This window comes from Protopterus annectens, chromosome 13.part0, assembly GCF_019279795.1.
Source record: "Protopterus annectens isolate FY-2018-M chromosome 13.part0, PAN1.0, whole genome shotgun sequence".
In the NCBI taxonomy this organism is placed as follows: Eukaryota; Metazoa; Chordata; order Ceratodontiformes; family Protopteridae; genus Protopterus; species Protopterus annectens.
In genome coordinates, this window is record NC_056747.1 from 964,072,620 (window position 1) to 964,096,885 (window position 24,266).

Genomic DNA, 24,266 nt, shown 5'->3' on the forward strand with positions numbered 1-24,266 from the left:
AGGAAAATTGTTTTCACTTTCTCTTCTCTTATTAAAGTGAAAGTATTAAGTAAAATTCATTAACTTATATCAGGTGGCCTAGATTTGTACTTGGCTTTAAGGATGGGGTATGCTATAATTCCCTTTTACCAAAAGTCATAAATTCAGATGCACAGTTCATTTTAAAAAGGCTTGGACATGGCTTAAACCCCCCTCACACCTCTAAACTTAAATGTACTGACTCCAGAGTTGCATAGCTGTTGACAAAAATGGAGTACGTGGTTTAGCTGATGCAGTCTTCCCTCATTTTTCTGATGATGTGCTCCCTGTCCAGTGAACGTGTTCGTTTAACAGTTTTACTGAATATTGTCAATTTTCAAACAGATGTTTTCATTGAGGCAACCAACCACAGGCCACACAGGTTACATAGCGGCAGTGTCTTCTTGTAAATATCCTTCATGATCACGTAACGTGAGGTACCATGTGATTAGGTTGTGGTGTATAGATGATGTCTGAGTGTATTAGTTTACTGTTGGCCACTTACTATTTTGCCTATGTTTTTTGACCTTGAGATGGAGTTGAGCAGAAAAGATCATGCATCAGAATGACAAATATGATGACATTAAACCCATACTTCTGAAATAAAACTCGTAAGAAAATCTTTAAAAGGAAAACTGTGCTTGCCCAAACAACAAGATCACTTAACTGAAATTACTAGAAATAATTTTAGTAATTTGAGGAGCCAAGTCTCCTGCTCTATCCTATTTACTATAATCAATTTTGATATCTCACCTCAGGGTAAAAGGATTTACCCCTTTCCAATGGCCTGTTAAATTGGAACTGAACTTTTGGCAAACTGCATTCAATGAACTATCTCATGCTCAGTAGCATTTCTACTGTTGACATTGTAATGAACGGATAATCAGAAACCTCCATTGTGGTATGATTAGTTGACCCTATAGGTAAGAGGGGATGCCAGTAATGAGCATGTACTTGCCAAAGACTGATCATGGCTAAAGATGACCATTTAATGTCAGAAAATTGCATCCATATTCTTCTTTTAAAGCTTAAGGTTGAAACTTCTTGGGGAAGGGGGGCAATGGAGAAGAAAAATCTTCTTCCACACTTGTATTATGTGCCATGACAGTGTAGCAGCAGAAGTGTTGCTATATAGAGTTTAATGTTCGTAACTTATACTGGGAGCCATCAAGCCAAGTACAAGTAATATTTTAAAATAATTCAAATTAAAAAAGTGTTAATGACACAGGTGATTTATGTTGTAGTTCTTGTCGCACTGAAATTGTGAAGTATTGCAAATTAAATGCTGAAATCACTAATGTCCTTGTCTTATTTATAGCTGCCTTCCTAACGCAGACAGTTTGCTTGGATGATACAACGGTGAAGTTCGAGATTTGGGATACTGCTGGGCAGGAGAGATACCACAGTTTGGCGCCAATGTATTACAGAGGTGCTCAGGCAGCCATCGTGGTGTATGACATCACAAACACAGTAAGTGAGATGGGGTGGTGGTCAGTATTCTTGGTTTTATATGATTTCTAGGCTGGTGCGCACAGTATCTTGCTGCAGTGTTTGTAGATGCAGGTTTTATGCTGAAGCTTGCTTTTGCAGTCAGTTGTCAAACAAACATACAGATACATGATGGCGAAAATAATTTTACAGAACTAGTAGAAAACGCGTCTCCTGTGTGACACCGAGGGATGGAGTCCTGACTTTGATCCAGGAGACTTGAGCTTCAGGTAGCAGGCCTGACCACTGGATGTTTCGGAGAAAAAGAGGTGGGGTGAGATCTAGCAGTTCATGGCATCTCTCCTGGTCAGGGGGAGAATGTGGATGATTGCCACTGCTGAGGTGCTTTTTGGGGACTGAAGGACAAGCAGATGCTTAGCTGGCCCACTCGCAGGCTGTCACTAGGATGAGCAATATAGTCTCCTTGCACTATTCTGACATCCACGTTCATGTTTTCCTTCTGTAAGTAAAAAAAAAAAAAAAAAGTCCTCCTAGCTGTTATGTGGTGCATCCTCCACTGCACACTTCAGTAAGGAAGCTAATGAGCTATTTGGGGAGCAGTGATGAGAGTCTGTAATTGAGGTAACGGCCAAAAATAATTTTGTTATGGCTAAAAATAATTTTATTAAAAAAAAAAAAAAAAAACAGTAAAAACCTCTCAGCTACTTGTCAGTTGAGCTGCTTTACACCATCTGCAGTTTACTACACAATTTTTTTAGGAGGGGAAGCCTGTTTCTTGGCAGTTGACTGGAATTTGAATATAAAGGTAGCCATGGTAGAGAACAAGCGGCAGGCCATTTACTGAAATGCAGCCAGTTTGATCTTCCATCTTTGCATTGCTAGTTGCTGAAGTAATGAACTGAATAGAAAGGCATACGTTCTTGTACTGAATTGCAGCTCTATCTGGAGTAACTTCTATTTTTTATTGGTGTGGTGGCGAACATAACCAGGTAATGATTTAGTGCATATTCTAATGTTGCATATCTTTACTTGTGAAGTTTAGACTTTTTTCCTAGCTGATTGTGACATTTACTCTTTCCAACTGGATTGATATATATGTGAAATGTATATGCAAACACAGATGTGTAGATATTTTACATTTGGACTCTCCATGTGCATGTGTGTATGTAGCAATGTCATCCCACCCTTGTTACTTGTACTATGGTGATCTTTAGGAGATGAGAGATTTAGAGAACAGACAGAAAAGCTTACACTGGGGGCTCCCCCGTATCCCACATCAGTAAGGCCACAACTTAAAATTGTGTAGCAGTAGGGGTGGCAGCCCCCTTTATGCCTGTCCACCGTCTGTCACTGCAGAGTACACAACTGTCGAGTAGTTACGCCCTCTTCATGCCCATCAACATTTTCCTTTCGGTTCAGGTGTCTTTGTAAAAAACAAAATAAGCAATCACAGCAAGTCACAATTGCATAGTTTCAGAAAGCATTGGCAGAGGGGTTCAGAAAAGAAGGGAGTATCCTTCTCAAACCAAAGACAATGTAAAAATTCAGGTCTGGCTATATACTACTCTTTTTTTCACCCACTAGCCAGACATTCCATTTAAGCTTTCCCAAACTCTTGGTCTTCACTTCCCTCTGTGACAACATATCTGGGACACTTAGAAGAACCTTGGTTAACCAAGGAATGGGTGGAAAGGCGTATAGAAACAAGAATTATGTAAAAAGTCTACAACAGGTAGTGGGACTCCCATTCTCCTCTTCAAGGGATTCCTTTGCATCTGCACATCATTTCTTCCTATCCTAGATCAAGTGCTATCTCAGGGAGTTACGGAACCTGCTTATCCAGATCAAATATAGAGAGGGTTCTATTCAAGGATCTTTTCAGTGCCAAAGGAAGAGGGGACTTTGGAGACCTGTTCTAGACCCACTCTTTCTGTCAAGTCTTAATTAAAAAAAAAAAAATACTTATCACATTCCATTTTCTGGGATATCGGCTACTTTTTTCTTTCCATGTTTTCTAGCTTTCATTTCAGATTTCTGCTTTACTCTGAGGCTTGGCTGTAACTCCCATGGTGTTTACAAAATGCCTAGCTCTTGTAATAGCCCATTGTAGGCTTCAGGGCATTCACATTTAGACAATAACTTTATTTTTGCAAATCCTTTTACAACTTGTCAAGAGTCTAGATTGGGTAAAGCACCTTTTTTTTTCTGTCAGTGGTTTTAGATGAACAGAAGTCTGTCATTCGTTTTCACAGGATAATGTTTCTGGGACTGGGATGTCTTTAGGATACATCCCCTCATTATAACTCTTCTCTTATTACAAAGTAGGATTTTACAAAACAAGTTTTGACATTCTCCTGTCAGACTCTGACATCTGGGAGGGAAATTTTCAGGATTCAAGGTTTCGTGACCTCTACCATTCTTATGATTTTGGGGGCAGACTTCACATGGAAAGTTTTGTGGTTTCTCCGTACACCAGCACCCCCTATTTTTTCAGATTCCAGTTCTAGGATTTGTAAAAATGGAGCTAGTTTGGTAGGCATATCAAATATCTGTCAGCCCTGCTCTCCCTTTTCCCTCACAACCCAAGATGTATCCAAGAGGTTGAAAGTTTAGGACCTGTGGCACAAGGAGGGCAGACTGAAACACATGTCAAATAAATGCTTGCTGTAGTAAATACCCTCATTGCCAAGGCCCTCTACTGGTAATCACAAACACAGTGATGGGCATAAATGGGGAAGCAGATCTTTCCCCTTTGCAGACTACCTATGGTAGCCTGGGGAAAACCCCCTTAGCAGACTAGCTGTGGGTTGCCTGTGAACTAACAATTCCGCTGAGTCTGTTGTTCCTACAGTCTACTTATGTTCTGTTGGAGCAGAGTATTGTTGTAAACAAGCTGTTCAGGACCAGGATATACACCCCCCCCCCCCGAATGGAAATTGAACTTGGATGCTTCTATGAATTGATCCAGCTGTGGGAACCCCTCAAATAGATATGTTAACCTTCATTCATACATTCTGCTCCAGGGTGCCTTGCACAAAGGCCTAGAAGACTAACTCCTTTTTTTTTGATTGACTGGAATGTTTGTTTGCCTTTCCACACTTGGTTGAACAGGATCCATCTAAAGATCCAGAAGGGCTCTACCAGGGTAATTGTGATTAATCCCCTTTTTGGTCCATGCAATGACCAGGGTCAGTTCCCACAAGCTTCCTCACAGGATTGAATTCCATGGGGGAGTTGACACCTCCAGCCTTCAATTTTTTCAACTTGCGCTTGGATGATTGAATTTTAATACTTTTAGGCATCTGTTTTCAGATGATGTGCTAAAGGAGGCTAAGAAACCTGCTTTAACAAAGTACCTATTTGGCCAAGTATAAAAGATTATCTAGTTGCCTAAGTAAGAAAGCAAACCTTTTTCAAGCCCACATGCCTCTAGTTCTGCAGTATTTGTGATGTCCTTCTGTATAACTGTTACAGTATTCTGCATAGAAGGGATCTCCTGCCTAGGGCAGCCCGACACTTGGCCAGTATGCAAAAGCCTAAAACATCTTGTATGCACCATACGTCACATTTTTGCTCCCCACACAGAATGTAGGGCATAAAAGTGATGTACAGACGCAAATACCCAGAACTACTTTGCTGCCAGTTCGAACGTTACTTTTGCCAGTTAATCTGAATGACTTTTCGCTGTACTGAAAATTTAGCAACACCAGGTAAGTGTCCATTTTTTTTCTTGGTCTGTTTCCTCTTTTATTACCCCAAGCTTTTCTGGTGCCCTTGGATCTGAAAGATGTTTACCTTCATAGCTATTCATACTCTTTTTCAGGAAGTTTTTACATCTCGTCTTCCTGTCAGTTTTAGTTCATTGCTTTGCCCTTTGGCCTCTTTACTGCCCCAGGGGTATTCAGAAAATACCTAGCTCCTAAGATTGCCTTCTGCAGGCTCCAAGGCATTCAGATTTTTCCTTATCTAGATGACATGTTGCTTCAGTCACCTTCTCCCAGTTGATTGTTACAGGATCTGCAGTTCGCAGTCTCTTCTGCAAAGTTTGGGGTTTAAGGTCAACTTCCAAAAGTCCGTCCTGACTCTTTGTCAAGATCAATTGGATTTGTGATGCAGGATTCAGATGGTGCCAATGTTGGCCTCTGTTCAGCCTGCAAAGGTATTGTTGTTGACAAGCCTTCTTTCAGTCTCTTCTTCCTTTGCCATGCCAGCCACGGAGTTTCTTCGAGCCCTGGGAGTCATGGTGTCTTCTAGTCTATTTCTTCCTCTTGCCAGACTGCATATGCAGAAGCTTCAGTAGTACCCTCAAATCAGTTTGGTTGCAGAATTATCACCCTCTGGATTTCAATTTACTTGTCCTTCCCTGTCTCAAGAAGGAATTTGAGTGGTGGATTCAACAGTTCGCTGCCAGCCCTTTCAACCTCCAGTCCCTTCTTGAACTGTTCACCAATGCCTTAGACATGGGATGGAGGTCACCTGAAAGTTCAGGGTCTTTGGCCTTCCCATCAGAAGTCGGGCAATATCAACATCAAAAAGATGTGAACTCTAATTTTGGCCCTTCAGGCTTTTAACCTGATGATCTCTCTAGGCCCTTTGAAGGTGTAGACTACAGTGATGTGGTATGTCAAGCAGGGAGGCATGATATCTTCTCTGCTCTGCATGATGGCTCTTCAGGCTTGGGAAATGGCTGTCAGTTATCCGTTAACTCTTCAGACATTAGACATCCTTCAGAGCACAATATAGTGGTAGTCTTTGAGGAGGTCCAGAACACAGGCTCATGAATGGTTGCTTCACAAAGACTTGTTTCTGGACATTGGCCATTGGTGGGGTATTCCTCAGGTAGATCTTTTTTGCCTTCCTTCTGAACAGGCTGATTCCTCTGTTTTGTTGTAGTGTGCCATGTCATTTCTTTCCCTTAGAAGGGGGTGTTTCTTAATGCTTTTTCTCCTCTTCCTGTACTTCCAAGAGTCCTGTAGAAGATTCAGCTGGATTCCCCAGAAATGTTGCTAGTGACTCCCTTTTGGCCAAGGCGGCACTGGTTCCCCTCTTAATGCATCTGGCCAGGGACAGTCATTACAAGTTAACCTCACAGGTTGGATCTCCTCATACAGGACAAGGGGGTCTTTCATCCATCCCCACTTGTCCATTCTGCAGCTGACACTGTGGGTGATGGGATTTTGATCCTTTTCAGGCACCTCTTTTCTGAGGATGTGCCCGGGATTTTGCAGGAGGCAAGGAACCCCTCAACCAGAAAATATTTTATGTTCAAATGGAAGAGTTTGTCTAGTCCTATGCTTGTAACCAGGATCCTTTTTCAGTGGGGTCCCTCTTTTCCTCTCTTTGTGAGTTGCTCCAGTTTGGCTTGGCCTATTCTGTGAAGGCCCATTTGTCAGCAATTTCTGCTAGTCTACGCTTAAATTCTCTTAACCTCTTGTTTTTAGGTCAAACAATTAAAGAAGTCCTGTGTATTAAGCCTCCAAGAAAACCTGTTCCTCCTACTTGATACCTGATTTTTGTTGTGGAAAAATTGTCTCTGGCTCCTTTTGAGCCTCCAGATTCTGCTTCTTTGCAGCATTGTACCTGGAAGACTGTTTTGTTGCAGGCTCTTACTTCTGCTCCGAGGGTTTCTGAGCTTCAGGCCATTATGGCCATTCCTCCTTTTTTTTTTGTTTTTTCACAGGGAAAGGGTGTCCCTTCATACTATAACCCTCCTTTTATGTCCAGGTCTGCTAGAGAGAGGGTCTTGCATACATTGGGTTTGCACAAATAGCTTGAGTACTAATTGGATAAAACTAGGACTATTCATAAGTCGATTACCTTTTTGTTTCCTTTCATCTCGGGTCTCTGGATTTGGCTGTTTCTAAGGAAGCCAACTCCTGGATATTTAAGGCAATTTTTTTTTTATCTTTTCATGGCAAATCTCTGTCTACTTCTGTTAGAGCTCATTCCATTAGAGCTTGTTGCCTCTTCTGGTGCCTTCTCCAAGAGGTTGGACACCAGTTCTATGATTGAAGCTCCTATTTGAGCTTCCATGCATACCTTTACTAAGCAGTACAAGTTGGTTATGGTTTGTAGAGCCAGAGCAGGTTTTGCTGAAACAATTTTATGCAAATTTGTTGAGGGGGCACTTTAGACTTCCACCTCCTATTCTGTTTCTTGAGCTTTGTAATGCTCTCTTATGTGAAGAATACTGCAAAAATGAAGAGACAAATCTACTCTTATGAAAAGATTTTACACAACTGTACTTTATCCTCTTTCCTTTTACTCTTCGATCTCTGCTGGTCTTCCCATGGATCCTTCCCTTTAAGCCCTACCTCAAGTGAAACGGTTCTTAAGGGGTTTTTACATATCTGACCAACAAGAGTGGCTCCTGGTCTGAAACAGCAAGATGTTCTTTGTGTTTCACTGTTACAGTCCTCACATTTGGGTTATCTGCCTGCAGGTAGCCCTCAGCCGGCTTGAATACCAGAGTCTTGGATTCCTGCGTCGGATGCGGTCTCCTCTTCCATGATAGGTCGTCAGGGGTATAAAACATGCAGCCGATGCCATTACATCAGTCTTTCTTGCCGTGTGGTGCCTGAAGCAGAAGCAGTTAGCAAGTGCTGGTTGGCAGACTCCTGATATTTTCATTTTCAAGTTTCAGAGCCGAAGTCTTCAAAAAAAGGTAAGTACCCCGTTGGGGATCTTTTTTTTCTTGCTCCGATGTCAGTAAAAGTTAACAATTGCCTTACCTGTGGAAAGCAAATACCTCATAAAGATTTTCATTCGTACTGCATTCCTTGCTTAGGCCCAGACCATGACATCCCTTGCTGTCGGTTTTGTGCCTTGTTCAACCTCTGAACTATTAGTCGGGCTATATTTGCAGCAAATCATTTTGGTACTTGGTATCATTACTCCGAAATGGCTTCATTAAGCCATCCGACTAACTATCTTCCAAAAAAACGTAAAGCTAGAGACAGACCGCATAGGTCCAAAACTGCAGACGACGCTTCCGTTAAGCTAGTCGCCAGTCCGCCGTTACTCAGTGAGACGCTTTTGCAGCCCCTGATGCCCGCTATCTCAGATTTGCAGGTCTCTACTGAGACCCATTCGGAGTCCGGTATGCCGCAAGATGCTTCTTCGACTATGGAACCTGTGGATGTCTCTTCCTTGGATGGGTCCAGAACTGCTGTGCAGGCACCGGCTTCTGAGGGTGTATTCAGGCTTACAGATTGCATTTTAAACCGACGCAATCTTCTTCATCCAGGCCTAAAACTTGCACCACATGTAGAAAACCGACGTCCAAACCACATGCACAGACCCATATGCCTAAAAAACAAATGCTTAGAATGACTGAAGACCTTATTACCTTAATTAGGGGAAGCCAGCCTTCTCCCTCTAAGAGACCTATAACTGATTTTCCTTTTGATTCTTCTGATCAGGAGTCTGATATTTCTGTTTCTTCTGATGACCAGGATTTGCCTTTATCTACCTATGAGGATTATGATGCAGAGGATTCCATTCCCTCTGCTTTCCCTCCAGAAGAATTTTCTTTTGGTGAAACCTTGCACACACACTGGGAGCATTTCCGCTGGGAAAGCCAGGATTACTCTGACTCCAAAAAGAGGCTTAGGGAATTCTTACTCCTTCCTCAACACAGGCCTTTATCTATCCCTCCTGTTCTGGACATTGTAGATGATGCTTTCTTGGAATCTAGCCTTTCCCCAGACACTTTACCTCCAGCTCCCAGAAAACCTGACCGGTATTAGAGTACGTGACTCACAAGTTCCTTTTCAAGAATCCTACTGCAGATCCAGAGACCATTTCCCAAGGACCAAAAGGCATTAAGGCTACTGTTGCCAAAAATCCTACCCCCCTCTGATAGAGATGTAGAGTCTTGGACATATGGGGTAAGAAGGTGTACACTTCTGCTACTTTGGCCATTAGGGCTTTAAATTGCCAGTTTCATACGTTAAAATACCAGCAGCATATTATGGGACTACTTGAACAGAAAATGATGTTGATTCCTGACTGTGCTGAGCACACAATTACAGGATTTAATGCATTCCACAGAACAAGTTGGTAAACAAATTTTGCAATGTGGTTTTGACTCTTTAGAAGCATCTTGCAGGGCTGCTGTCACTGGGTCTGTACTTAGAAGGCACGATTGGCTTAAGAAGCAAAACTTGCCAGATCATGTGAAAGCTAAATTACTGGATGCTCCCTTAAACCAAGACCGCCTGATTGGCAACAAAGCAGAAGTCCTCAAAAGGATGGAGGAAAAAGCTAAATCTATGCAAACTGTTATATTTCCTACAAGTACAGCCTCCCAGGTTAAGTAGGCATTGGCCTTCAAAGAATTGGTCCTTTCCAGTCTCTTCCAGGCCTTCAGTCCAAACCCAGGAACAGCAGACCACCTAGGTTACAGTCTCAGGCTACACACAGGCCTAAGCAGTGGTGGGCTCCCACTTCCAAAGCAGGGAGTAGTACCCCCCCCCCCCATGGAAAAATGGCACAGTGACTTAACCTTAACCCTTCCAAGCCCTGCTCAACTACCTGCTCCCTTAGGAGGAAAAGCTCGCCCTACATGCAAAAAACTGGGAACTCTGTACCCAGGACAAATGGGTTTTGAATATAGTTTCCCAAGGATGCAGATTCCACTTCCACACCCTACCAACCCCAAACAGTTGGCCAGGCCTACCCCCAAATCAGTGGGCGGAGGCCCAACAGCAGGTTCTCTCCCTCTCTCCTACGTTTCAGGGCTATTCAACCTATCCCAGCAGAACAAAGGGGACAAGGTGTTTAAGTCTTTTCCTGGTACCCAGAAAAGACTGCTCCTGGCATCCTATCCTGGACCTCTCTATTCTGAACACCTTTCTGATAATCCCAAAATTCAAAATGCTAACACTTCAACAGCTGCTTCCTATGCTGGGCAAAAATGCCTGGTTGGCAACCTTAGACTTAAAGGAAGCTTACCTGCACATTCCAATAAGGGAATCTAGCAAGAAATACCTATGCTTCAGGACAGGCTCTGCACTTCCCTTTGGCTTATCTACTGCGCCCAGGGTATTCACAAAGTGTCTAGCTCTAGCCATTGCATTTTGCAGGCAGAGAAATATTCAGATATACCCATACTTGGACGATTGTCTGATTCAGGCAGAAAGCCAGGACTTGCTATTTAAAACATATGGCATTCGTAAAGAAACTTCTAACCTCACTGGGGTGCACCATAAACAAAAAGAAATCTCACCTAGTACCATGCCATCAGATTGTATGCCTGGGTGTAGGCTTGAACAAAACTTCCCAGATGGCTTTCCTCACTCCAGAGAAACAAGTTTATTTGACAGCCTACTTCAAACTATTGGCCACAAAGCCCCAGCTATCTGCAAGGAAAATTCTGCAAGCCCTGGGGTTCATGGTCTCTTGCATTCTACTAATTCCATATGCAGACTGCATACGAGGAAACTACAATGGTATCTATAGAGCCTATGGTGTCAATGTTCTCAGGACCTGGAATCAGTGATTCCTGTCATTCCTTGTAAGAGTTCCTTTGGTGGGCAGAAGCCTGCTACCACAACAAGGGGCTCCCTTTCACTCTACCCGCTGCCGCCCAAACCCTAACAGACGCATCAGACTATGCATGGGGGGCTCACTTGGCAGGGCACTGCATTCAGGGCAAATGGAACCCGAGACAAGATGCCTCCTGCATATCAACCAAAACGTAATGTTAGCTGTACAGAATTCCCTGACAGCCTTCAAAGACCACATTCTTCCAGGACAACTATTGGTAAAGACAAACAACACCACAGTTATGTGGTACATAAACAAGCAGGGAGGAACCTCACTCTTATCCTCTCTGCAGACTAGCCATTGGCTCTGTGGAACACAGCCTTGAGCTACCAAGTGCACCTACAAGCTCAATTCCTGCCAGGCAAGCTAAATTCACTGGCAGACTACCTAAGCAGAAATCTCATGGACCCACATGAATGGAAACTGGAGCCAAAAATATTCAACCTCTTGAGGAACAAATGTGGGACTCCAGAGGTAGACCTGTTTGTCTCCCCTCAGAACTACCAGTTGGACAAATTCTGCACAAAGATTTTCCACAGTCAAGCTTGGAAAGTGGATGCCCTGTCCTTTACCTGGGAAAGCCTCTCTGTTTATGCCTTCCCCCTCTGCCTCTCCCCTCGAAGGTTCTGCGAAAGATCAAACAGGACAAGCCAAGGACAATACTGATTGCACCAGACTGGCCACACCATCACTGGTACCCCTTCTTGCACAGTATGACACTGCTGGAACCATGTCACCTGCCTCAGACCCCTTCCCTGCTGTCCCAGCAGGCAGGCCAGATTCTGCACCCTCAACTTCAAACCCTGAACCTTGCAGCCTGGCTAATCCCTTCAGCTCTCCAATAGCATCCCTCAGTAAGCAGGTGCTAGATGTCATTCTGGAGGCAAGGAGGCCTAGTACTAGAAAATCCTATGCTTTAAAGTGGAAAAGATACTGTTCCTGGAGCCAGACTCAGGGGATGGGCACAACGGTGCCCAGCTTACCCTCATATTCTTCACTACACAACAGAAATGCTCCACAAGGGCCTATCCTTCTCATCAATTAAAATTCATGCCTCTGCCATTTCAGCAGATTATAATACTGAGCCCACCCCTCTTCTCTCACCCACTGCTGAAGCAATTCCTTAGAGGGGCCAAAAATTTAAATCCACCCAGGAGAGCCCCTACTCCAGCCTGGGACCTTGACTTTGTATTGGAAAAACTCACTCTCCCTCCCACTGAGCCAGCTGCAACTGCAGAGTTGAAATTTCTTTCTTGGAAAACAGCCTTCCTTCAAGCCATCACTTCAGCAAGAAGAGTGTCTGAATTACAGGCCCTCATGGCAGTGGAACCCTTCATTATCTTCCATGCAGACAGGGTGTCCCTCAGGACCAATTCTTACTTTATGCCCAAGGTGGTGTCTAGTGTGGCCCTTAAGCAGGCCATTCATTTGCCTACTTTTTTTTCCTAATCCACAAAATAAAGGAGAACGCATACTGCACTCTCTGGATGTCCACAGACAACTTAGATTTTATTTGGATAGGGCCAAGCCTCTCAGAAAAACTGAACAGCTGCTAGTTGGCTTTGCTGCAGGGGCAGAGGGGAAGGCCATTTCAAAGTAAACCATTTCTAAATGGGTAGCCCATTGCATTAATTTCTGCTACAAGCACCATGAAAAACCTACCCCACAGGGGCTAAGATCACATTCCACCAGGGCTGCATCTACCTCTGCAGCCTTTCTCAGAGGAGTCCCTACCAGGGACTTCCTAGAAGCTGCGACCTGGAGCTCTGTACATACCTTCACCAAGCATTACAACGTGCCTATTTTTTCTAAATCCAGAGCTGATTTTGCCATTGCAGTCTTGCAGGGCTTAATAGCGGGCCCTAATGCTCTCTAACAAACTCCTTCTTTCGTTAGATTTGGGAATTAACCCAAAAGTGATGACTGCAACAGTGAAATACCAAGCACATACTACAGTTGTGTACATTTACCATAACTGTAGATGTTCAAGTGTATTCACTGTTGCAGTCCTGGTTACCCTCTCTCCAGCCCCCTGACTTCTCTTGGCTCTACCTTTCCTTCTTGTTTGGTGTATTTAAGTTTTCTGGTGTATTTGCTTTTTGATGGAGGTGTACCATAACATATAATTGCTTCCCATTGTCGGGGCACCTGACATCTGGGGCAAGAAAAACTGATGTAATGGCGTCTGCTGCATGTTTTATACCTTTTGACGACCTGACATCATGGAAGAGACCGCATCCGACGCAGGAATCCAAGACTCTGGTATTCAGACAGGCTGAGGGCTACCTGCGGGCAGATAACCCAAATGTGATGACTGCAACAGTGAATACTCTCTAACATCTACATTTATGGTAAGTGTACACAACTGTACTTTTCTGCAAAAAAAATGTTCTTTTTAAACCTCCTCATGAAGCCGATTTAAAGATGTTCTTCGTGTTTCACTGCTGCAGTCATTACATTTGGGTAATCTGCTGGCAGGTTGCCCTCAGTCGGACTGATTAACAAAGTCTTGGGTCCTGCATCGGTTGCTGTCCCTTCTTCCATGACATCAGGTCGTCAGGGGTATAAAACATGCAGCCGACACCATTACATCAGTCTTTCTTGCCATGCGGTACCCAAAGCATAAGCAGTTCGCAAGTGCCGGTCGGCCGACTCCAATAATTTCTGTTTTCGAGTTTCAGAACCAAAGTCTTCAACTAAAAGCCAAGTACCCTGTTTGGGAAACTTTTTCTTGTTCCTTGCCATATCAAAAACAAATGCACTTTATAAGCACTTACACGAGTGCATGGCTCATGCTGTCCCTAATAGAACCAAGATGTTATCCTCCAAAAAAAGGAAGCCAATCTGGTGGTCCTCTGCCATAAACTCTGCAACAGAAGAAACTGTTGCAAAAATGAGTAAAATCCCATGACTGGAGGAACTCCCTGGCCAACCTCAGTAAGAAGCTGAGATCCCTCATAAAATCCTCCAAAGCTAGTTACGAAAACAAAACTGCCACGGACTCTAAAGACAACCACAAAGCATTCTATAGCTATGTCAAGAATCTAAATGGGAACACTCAGATCTGCTCCGAGTTACAGCACAATGGCACTAAATATACAGAACCAACTGATATTGCCAACATCCTAGCAGATAGGTTCAGTGCTAACTTTACCCCCCTCTCACCCCCTCGAGGGCCCATCTCTATACCGGAAGAATGCAAAGTTCCTATAATCACGGCTGCACAGGTAAAAAACACTCTCCAAAGCAAAGAACACAGCATCCATGGGACCTGACAATATCCCAGGCTGCGTTCTACACAAACTACAGAATGAACTGGCACCCTACCTAAGTACCATGTTCAGTCATAGCCTCACCTCAGGCTTTGTACCCACTGAATGGCACACCGCGACGGTTATCCCACTCCACAAAGGGGGGAGCCACGACGGACCCCAGGAACAACCGCCCCATTTAGCCTGACGAGCCTGGTCTGCAAGGCCATGGAACGTATCATTGTGGAACTCATAAAGACATCGGTAATCTCCAAACTCTGGACCCTACCCAGTTTGGATTTGTAAAAGGCAGATCATGTCTCCTAAACCTGATTGACTTCTTTGAAGCAGTCACCAAAGCCATAGATGAGGGTAAAATGGTTCACACAGCTTATCTAGATCTCGCCAAGGCTTTCGACACCATCCCCCAGCTTGGAATTATAGATAAGCTCACTAAACTAGGTATAAATCCATGTGGCACAAGATGGGTTGCCAACTGGCTCACGGACAGAACCCACACTGTGAAAGAAACGGATTCCAAATCCGACATCAGACCAGTAACAAGTGGAGTACCACAGGGTTCAGTCCTGGGTCCTCTTCTGTTTGGTATCTACTTCTCTGAAGTGCAGGCCAACACAGAAGGTCTTTGGCTAGCAAAGTTTGCAGATGACTGCAAACTAGGAGCCATAATCGAAACTCCCAACGATCTGGACAAACTACAAAAGGGCCTCACTGAGACAGATATCTGGTGTCAAAGCCATGGCCTGAAGCTCAATGCCAAAAAGTGTATTGTCATCCCCTTTGGTAAAAACTCTGTACCCATGAACTACCACATAGTTGGTAGTCTACTTAATGCCGAAAATGTGATGAGACCTTGGGACACAGGTGGACAGTAGTCTCTACTTAGATAATCACATCGCCCCAGTGGTCAGGAAATCCTTCTACGTGGCTCGTCTCCTCACAAAAGGATTCTCATCCAGAAAGAGGTCATTGTTCCCCTCTACTCATCACTTATTAGACCCATTATAGAGTACAACGCCCCTTTTGGTATGTACCTCACAAGACCTCTGCAACAACTGGAAAGACCACAGAAATACCTCACAGAGGATTACTGGCCTCAAACAGATGCCCTATGCAGACGGTCTCAAAAAACTACAGCTTTACTCCATCGCTTATCGCCTACTCAGGGGCAATCTCTGCCTAACATACAAAGCTATGTCAAACCCAGAGCTGTTGGACATGCTCCACTTAAAGAAATCCCAATCCCTCCGAGCTACACGCTCTAGGGAACCTAAACCTCGTCACCACAATAAACAGAACATGCTGCAGGGATAGATTCCTGTCCCAGAGACTTCCCGTACTCTGGAACAGGCTGCCTATCTATGTCGAACAGAGCTCCTCATTAGCACTCAAGAAAAATCTTGATGATTGAATGGGAAATTCACCCCGGGGATCACTTCTGTGGCTCTGCTCAACAGGGGCACAGGAAAATAATTTTCTTGGGTGGCGAAAGTCAGGGTACATTTTTTGGCTAGGCTTGTATGGGCCCTAGGGCCGATAGCCTAGTATCTACCTATGAACCAATGTCAGTAAAAGTTAATTGCATTACTTGTGGGAAGCAAATGCATCATAAGGATTTTCATTTGTACTGTATTCCTTGCCTAGGCCCTGACCACAAAGTACCTTGCTGTCGGTTTTGTGCTAAATTTAATCAATGCAGTATTAAACGTCTGTATATTTTTGCCTCTACATATTTTGGCTCACGATTTAATTATCCAGAAATGTCGTCTGTTAGCAATCCGACCACGGGAATACCTAAAAAAAAAACGGAAAGTAAAAGAGAGACAGGCCATCTAGGTTCAAAACTGACGACGCTTCTCCTAAGCCAGTCGTCAGTTCGCCGGTACTCAGTGAGGTGCTTTCGCAGCCCCTGATACCCGCTACTTCTGATTCGCAGGCCTCTACTGAGACCCATTAGGAGTCCTGTATGCCGTGAGATGCTTCAAATATGGAATCCGCGGATGTCTCTACCTTAGATGGGTCTGGAGCCGCTGTGCAGGCACCTGCTTCTGAGGGTGTTTTCAGGCCTACAGATTTGTATATTAGACCGACGCCATCTTCAAAACTAGGGCCAAACTCTAAATCTAGGTTTAAAAAAACGATGCCTGGGCCACATGTGCAGGCCCCTATGCCTAAAAAACAAATGATCAAAATGGCTGAAGATTTAATTACTCTGATCAGGGGTAGCCCAACCCCCTCCTAAGTGGCCTAGGCAAGACATTGATTATGAATCTTCTGAACAGGATTCTTTCTTCTGACTCTCTTCTAATGAACAGGATTTGTCTATACGTACTTATGAGGACTCTGATGCAGAAGATTCCATTCCTTCTGCATCCCCCCCCCCCGAGGATTTTTCTTTTTTGGAAATTTTACATACCTTAAGGGAACATTTCCACTGGGAAAGTCAGGATTTCTCTGAATCTAAAAAGAGACTTGGGGATTTTCTTCTTCTTCCTCATCATAGGCCTTTGGCTGTACCTCCTACCTTGTTGATTGTTGTTTTAGACTCCAGTATGGCTCCTGATTCTCTGCCTCCAGCTCCTTGTAAGCCAGACAGATACTACAGGGTTCCTTACTCCCACAAATTCCTTTTCATAAATCCTATTGCAGATCCTGAAACCATTTCTCAGGGTCCCAAGGGCATTAGGGCCTCTACTGCTAAAAATCCTACCCCTTCTGATAGAGATTCCAGGGTGCAGGATAGATGGAGTAAGAAGGTTTACACTTCTGCAACCTTGGCAATAGGGGCTTTAAACTGTCAATTTCATATGCTTAAATATCAACAGCATATCATGGGACGACTAAAGCAGAAAATGATAATTTCGGACTGTGTGGAAATTAAAGATTTACAGGATTTATTGCATTCAGCTGAACAAGTTGGAAAACATACTTTGCAATATGGTTCTTCTTTGGAGGCCTCTTGCAGGGCTTCTGTAACTGGGTCTGTGCTAAGAAAGCATGCTTGGCTCAAAGAGCAAACTCTGCCTGATCATGTTAAAGCAAAATTGTTCGATGCTCCTTTACAACAGGACTGTCTCTTTGGTAATAAGCCTGAAGAAGTTTTAAAAAAGATGGAAGATAAAGCTAAATCTATGCACACTGTGAAAGATTTCTTACAAGTGCACCCTCCAAGATTTAGAGCCACTCAAATCAAACCCAGACATTCCAAAGGCTCCAAGTTTCAGTCACAAGGGACTTTTAGAACAAAACATTGGGGTGCCTCCTCCTCCAAATCTGGAAACGGCAAGGCACCTCCCTATGGTAAACAGTCTCAATGACTTCCCTCTACACTTACCAAGCACTTACCTTTTAGCCACCCCTTTGGGGGGAAAACTAGCACTTCATGCAAGAAACTGGCAACTTATAACCCAGGACAAATGCGTTTTAAATAGTTTCCCAGGGATACGGATTTCATATGTTCATGTTTCACTGTTGCAGTCGTTACATTTGGGTAATCTGCTGGCAAGTTGCCCTCAGTCGGCCTGAATAACAAAGTCTTGGGTCCTGCGTCAGTTGCTGTCTCCTCTTTCATGACGTCAGGGGTATAAAACATGCAGCCAATGCCATTATTGCCCCAGATGACAGGTGTCCCCTAAATGGGGAGCAAAAAAATAAATAAATTATATATATATATATATATATATATATATATATATATATATATATATATATACACTTTTAGAAATCAACTTTACCTTCAACTTAAAGCAAATACACCACAAATGCTTTTGAGTATAGTGAAGAAAAGAAAAGGTATAGAAAGGGGGGTGGTGTGAGGGTTACCTGGACTGCAACAGTGAATACACTCAAACATCTACATTTATGGTAAGTGTACACAACTGTACTTTCTTATCTTGGAAAAATGTTAATCATTGCTCTGCTTTCTGTAATATCTGAATTAAAAGTGGCTCACTATTGAAATGTGTGCACTCAGAATACTGAGTGCCAACAAAGTTGCCAAAAACACTGAAGAGTGAATCTTGAACAATCACTCTTAAAGCTTTTTTGCACCCCTATACCCCTTGAACTTTGATAATACTTTGGAGAAAAAGGAGTATTCCATCTCTGACTTAGTGCATCTAAGTCCATTCTTTCAGCCGTTCAGTCTCCATGTTTTGGGTTCCAACATTTCAAACAGTTACCATTTCAAGCTCTTATGATGAGTCATCCTTATCTGATCTTTCACAAGGATATAACTTCGAGAACAAATCCTTCATTTGTGCATAAAGTGGTATCAGAGTTTACCTTGTGCCAAGCTATACGCTTCCCTGTTTTCTATCCAGAAACAAAAATTAGGGAATGGAAAATTTTACTTCTGTTTTCATAGGCAACTTGTACTACACTGACAACAAAAGCCTTCAGGAATCCCGATCTGCTGTTTGCTTCCTATGAGTGCAAGAAAAACTGTGTTGCCCTCCCTGGTAAGGTCATACCATAAGTCTGTCTCAAAGTAATGATCAGACCTGGCAACCCCAGAGGAGCAAAAAAACTAAAAAATGTTCTTCAAAGCAACTAGTGTACTAGGTGATGGTGTAAAAAGCTTCAACCCCCCACCCGGTAACATAGCCAACAATGACTCCTATGCAGAGGAGTACACAGATGCCCTGTATAACTAAACAACTGTATAGACTCTGCTGTACCTGACCAGATCAAAACAAGGTCCTCCCGAAAACTGTCCACCCTGGTGGACCTGTAGTATAAATCGGTTATATAACAAAAGGAAAAAATTCATGTCCAACAACAAAAGGGAAGTTCTTCAGCAGAGTACCCTCCCCGGCTGGATATCTTGTAAAGTCCTCTAAAGCTAGTTAAGAAGCTAAATTAGCATCCCTAGCTAAGGATAATAATAAGGCATTATTTAGCGATGTCCAAAATCTAAAAAGGAACGTCCCCCTCTATGCCGAACTTATAGTGGATGGTACCTCCCATACCGAACCTGAGGAAAATGCCAATCTGTTAGCTGACAGATTTGGTACAGACTTCATCCCCCTGTTCCCACCAGCCATACCCTAAAGCATACTTGACACCAGTCCTCTACCTAGTATCTCCAACAAACAGGTCATATCCGTGCTTTCCAATGGCCAAAAACCTGGCCTCTATGGGACCAGACAACATCCCAGGCTGCTTACTAAACAATTTAAAACAAGACCCTGGCAGAACCACTTGGCACTCTCTCTAACCTCAGCCTGAGTACTGGCTTTTTATTCCAGCAGAGTGGAGAACAGAAACAGTAATCCACTTGCGAAACAGTAATCCACTTGCACAACGGGGACTCCATCAACCATCCCAAGGAATTGTAGACCCATAAGCTTAACCAGCCTGGTCTGTAAGGCCATAGAAAGATTCATCATCGTGGACCTCATCAACAGGGGCATAGGTGACCTTCAAACACTTGACCCAACCCAGTTTGGCTTTAAGAATAATTCATACTTGATCTTGGTGGACTTCAGGAATGTCACCAAAGCTCTGGATGAAGGCAAAATGGCATATACCACCTGCCTAGACTTGGTCAAGGCTTCTGGCACAATCCCCCACTTGGGTGTCATTGAGAAACTCTCCCAGTTGGGGATTAACCCGTGTGTCACTAGATGGGTAGCCAACTGGCTCACCAACAGAATGCATACTGTCGAAGTTGGGGATTCCACCCGTACCAGTACACCAGTTACCAGTGGCATACCACAAGGATCAGTGGTGGCCCCTCTACTGGTTGGAATCTCTATCTCGGAAGTCCAGGTGAAAGTAGATGGCCTGTGGCTTGCCCAAGTTCACTGATTGAAAACTGAGAGCACTCACTGAATCCTTAAATGACGTCAACATATTACAAAATGAGCTGCCACAAACAAATGATTGGTGCCAAAGACGTGGACTAAAACTAAATGCATCAAAGTGCATTATTATCCCCTTTGGCAAAGGACAAGTGACTGCAAAATACAGTATGGATAACACCTAAGCTCAAACCCAATGGTGCGAGATTTGAGAACATAGGTTGATAGCAATCTAAACTTCAGTCACCATGTATCCACAGTGGTAAGGAAAAGCCTTCAGTGTTGCGCATGTCAAAAGTAAGGGAATCCCATCCAAGGCTAAAGATGTTATAACTCCTCTGTACTCCACCCTCATCAACCAGTAATAGAGTACAGCAGTCCCTTTTCCATGTACCTCACTAGACACCTGTAGCAGCTGGAGAGGCCCAGAGGTTTCTCGCCAAGAAAATTCAGGGCTTCAAAAACATGACCTACAGGAAAAACTGAAAGCTCTGTCTCTGTACTCTATCTTACAGGCTGCTTTACGGCAACTTGTGCCTGGCCTACAGAGCTATCTCTGACCCTACCTTAGGAGAAATGTTGCACATCTGTGTATCAAAAGGGACAAGTATGACTTACTCCAGAGATATAGGCCTAGCTTGTGACATTAACAGAGCATGCTGGAGAGGTGGGTACATCTCCCAGAGATTGCTGCTCCTTTGGAATAAACTCCCAGTTCATGTGAAGCAGAAATCCTCAGTGACCCTATTCAAGTGCAACCTAGACAATTGGATGGAAGACTGTAAATTCACCATTGTGTCCCTCATGGACAGTGATAGTCATTGCTGATCATAGAATTGCTCTGCGAATAACCATCTAACCAAGGTCAGTTAGGGAACACTGGTATAACATGGTAGGCTTGTAAAGGCCCTAGGGCCATTAGCCTAGTAATTTCATATGATTCTAAAAAGGGAGTTAGTGTCAAAACAAAGCATTTCTAAATGGTTGTCTTGTATTATTGCTTTTTGTTACTCAATATAGCAAGACACTTCCTGTCAGTCGAGGCCAATTCTGCCATTTTGGAAAGAATAGTCTCTAGAAATATTCTTGAGGCAGCAGTGTGGTCATCCTTGCAGTTTTCTACAAGCACTACAAATTTAGAATCTTTCTATAGGTTCAGAGCAGGTTTCGCTTTGAATGCTCTCCAGGGATGACTTTTTTGGACTCTACTTCCTCCTCCCTTCCTTTCTTTCTAAGCTCTAGCATGCAACCCATATATCTCAGGCTGCTACATGATGCAAGTTTGTAAGTAAACTTGCCCATAACAGTAGCTGTTCAAATAGATCAGTTTGCAGTAAGAAAATCTTCTTTCCATCCTCTCCCTTTAATTCTTTTATACCAGAGTATGGATTTTCTTTCGGTCTCCCTTGCTTCTAGCACATAGATGACAGGTCTTTAGGCTCCCTTACTGAGGCAAAACCGCTCTAAAGGTTTGGCACTCTAACCACTGACTTTTTACAAATCATCCTTAAGCTGTTCAGTGAGTAGAACACGTGGGAATGCTCTTAAGGTTTGGAAGTAGGTTGGTTGTCGTATCCTTGGCAGGGTATAACCCATATAGCTTAGGCTACTGCAGCAGTGATCTGTTTGATCATCTAAGTTCACTTGCACAGCTGCACATTCTTATAGGTAACTGTTAAGAGTGGTACTGGGAGTTTTTGAGAATGCCTCAAGTCTGGTCTGCCTTCCAGAGCTTTAGCAGCCTTCCCCCTCCTAACCAGATGAATGAAGACCACCACCACCCCGGCAGGTCAGCACAGTCCACAAGATAAAGCAGACCTCTGCATGTCCCTCTTAGTCCCTTCTTGCCATAGTATGAGTTACATAATATCACTTTAGCACTGATGACCTAACATTCGTTTTTATCCTGATCCATAGCTAAATACCACGTTAGAGAAACTTCTGTACATTTGTAGCTGGGGATGGTTTGTATTGCATCTGTGGGTGCAGTATCTGTGCGCAACTGTGGGGACTAGCATCGGAAGCTATGCCCAGTTGGGGCTTCTGCACCTGCCAGAGAATGTTAAGGTCACCTTCTGAATGTCCCAAGGACCTGCTGTGAGACTCCTGCAACAGAGATTTTCTAGAGACTGGAGTAGACCAGGAAGATCATCTAGTCTGTGAAAGTGTTTAATGTTCGTACAGATCATTGCTGCAGTAGTCTAAACTGTTTGGGTTATGTCCTGCTAAGGATATAAGTTAGCCAGCTTCCAAAGCTTTCATGGCACCTTCCATATCTCAGACCATTAGTTTGCTTCAGCCAAGTCGGGTCATGTTTGGGCACCTAACCCTTCAGAGCCTTCCTGCCCCTGAAGACCGTTTTCCTCTGTAGGCTTTTAAGCATCAATGGTCTGCTGCTGATCTGTTCCTGGGCAGATAAGTTCCCTTTAGTGAAAAAACTTTCTACTTTAATAAAAAAAATCTTTCTGAAACATTTACTAAAGCTAGGAAAGTATGTTAATGGCTGTCACATGACTTGATGATTTTTGCCTGCATCCCTTGTTTTTTTTTGAGAGTTCTGAACTTTCAAGCTCATGTGTTGACATTCGTGTTTCTCATGTGAGAGTAAGTATTTTGGCGTCCGTTTCCTGCTGTGAGGAGAAATCTGCTTTAACTGGATTTCTTGTGCGTCTAATGACTACCCACTGTTTCAAATGTGCATAGTATTCTGCTAAATTCATCTCCAGACCTGCTGCCACTGGAGCTGAGGAGATGTCATCAATGAAAGTTTGAATTCTCCTTTGGATGGAGAACTGCTTTTTTTGGAACTTCTGCTGCAGATGTCATTATGAAGTGTGAGAAAGGAAAGTTAATTTCAAGGTGTCTGTTTTCACCCCCCCCCCCCCCGTTCAAGTTTGCCAAGGGATTCGGTGCTTAACTTTCCTAACAAAGCTAAATAAACAGCCCTCGTGAGCTTTTGGTAAGAGAACCTTTAAAAAGCAATGGCTCAGAAGTGCCAAGAAAGAAAGCAGATGTTCTTCATATTTCACTGTTGCAGTCATTACATTTGGGTTATCTGCTTGCAGGTAGCCATCAGTCGGCCTGATTAACCAAGTCTTGGGTCCTGCGTCGGTTGCTGTCCCTTCTTCCATGACATCAGGTCATCAGGGGTATAAAACATGCAGCCGATGCCATTACATCAGTCTTTCTTGCCATGTGGTGCCCGAAGCAGAAGCAGTTCGCAAGTGCCAGTTGGCCGACTCCTGAAATTTTCATTTTTGAGTTTCAGAACCGAAGTCTTCAACTAAAGCTAAGTACCCCGTTGGGGAAATTTCTTGCTCCTTACCGATGTCAGCAAAAGTAATTAATTGCATTACTTGTGGAAAGCAAATACCTCCAAAGATTTTCATTCGTACTGTATTCCTTGCCTAGGCCCTGACCACAACATACCTTGCTGTTGGTTTTGTGCTTTATTTAATCAGCGCACTATCCATCGTCGCTATATTTTCACCTCTAAATATTTCGTTTCTCTGTTTAATTATCCAGAAATGTCGGTTAGCCATCCGATTACCGGGATTCCGAAAAAACACAAAGATAAAGACAGGCCGCCGAGGTCCAAAACTACTGACGGCGCTTCTCCTAAGCCAGTTCTCTGGTATTCACCTGAGGTGCTTTCGCAGCCCCTGATGCCCGCTACTTCTGATTCGCAGGCCTCTACTGAGACCCATTTGGAGTCCGGTATGCTGTGAGATGCTTCAACTATGGAACCCGTGGATGTCTCTACCTTGGATGGGTCCGGTGCCGCTGTGCAGGCACCGGTTTCTGATGGTGTATTCAGGCCTACTGACTTGCATATTAAACCGACGCCTCCTTCTTTACTTAAGCCTAAATCTTGAACCATGATTAAAAAGCCAACACCCAGACTATATGCTCAGGCCTCTATGCCTAAAAAACAAACCAGAATGGCTGAAGATCTAATAACTCTAATCGGGGGTAGCCAACCCTCCCCTTCTAAGAGGGCTAGGACCGAAGTTGATTATGAATCTTCTGATCAGGATTCTGTCTTTTCCGATTCTTCTGATTATCTGGATTTGCCCTTATCTACTTATGAAGATTCTGATGCAGATGACTCTGTTCCCTCTGCTTCCCCTCCAGAGGATTTTTCTTTTTGTGAAACCTTACATACTCTAAGGGA

The 24,266-nt window shown here is 43.6% G+C and overlaps 1 protein-coding gene across 1 annotated transcript in view; it reads left to right on the forward strand.

Annotated features, from left to right (window-relative positions):
• Window positions 1–24,266, forward strand: part of RAB5C (RAB5C, member RAS oncogene family) — a gene marked incomplete in the record, with an annotated part of 696,743 nt that overhangs the window by 317,748 nt on the left and 354,729 nt on the right. Inside the window, 1 exon segment of the mRNA XM_044054726.1 lies at window positions 1,337–1,488. Coding sequence (XP_043910661.1) covers window positions 1,337–1,488 — 152 coding nt within the window.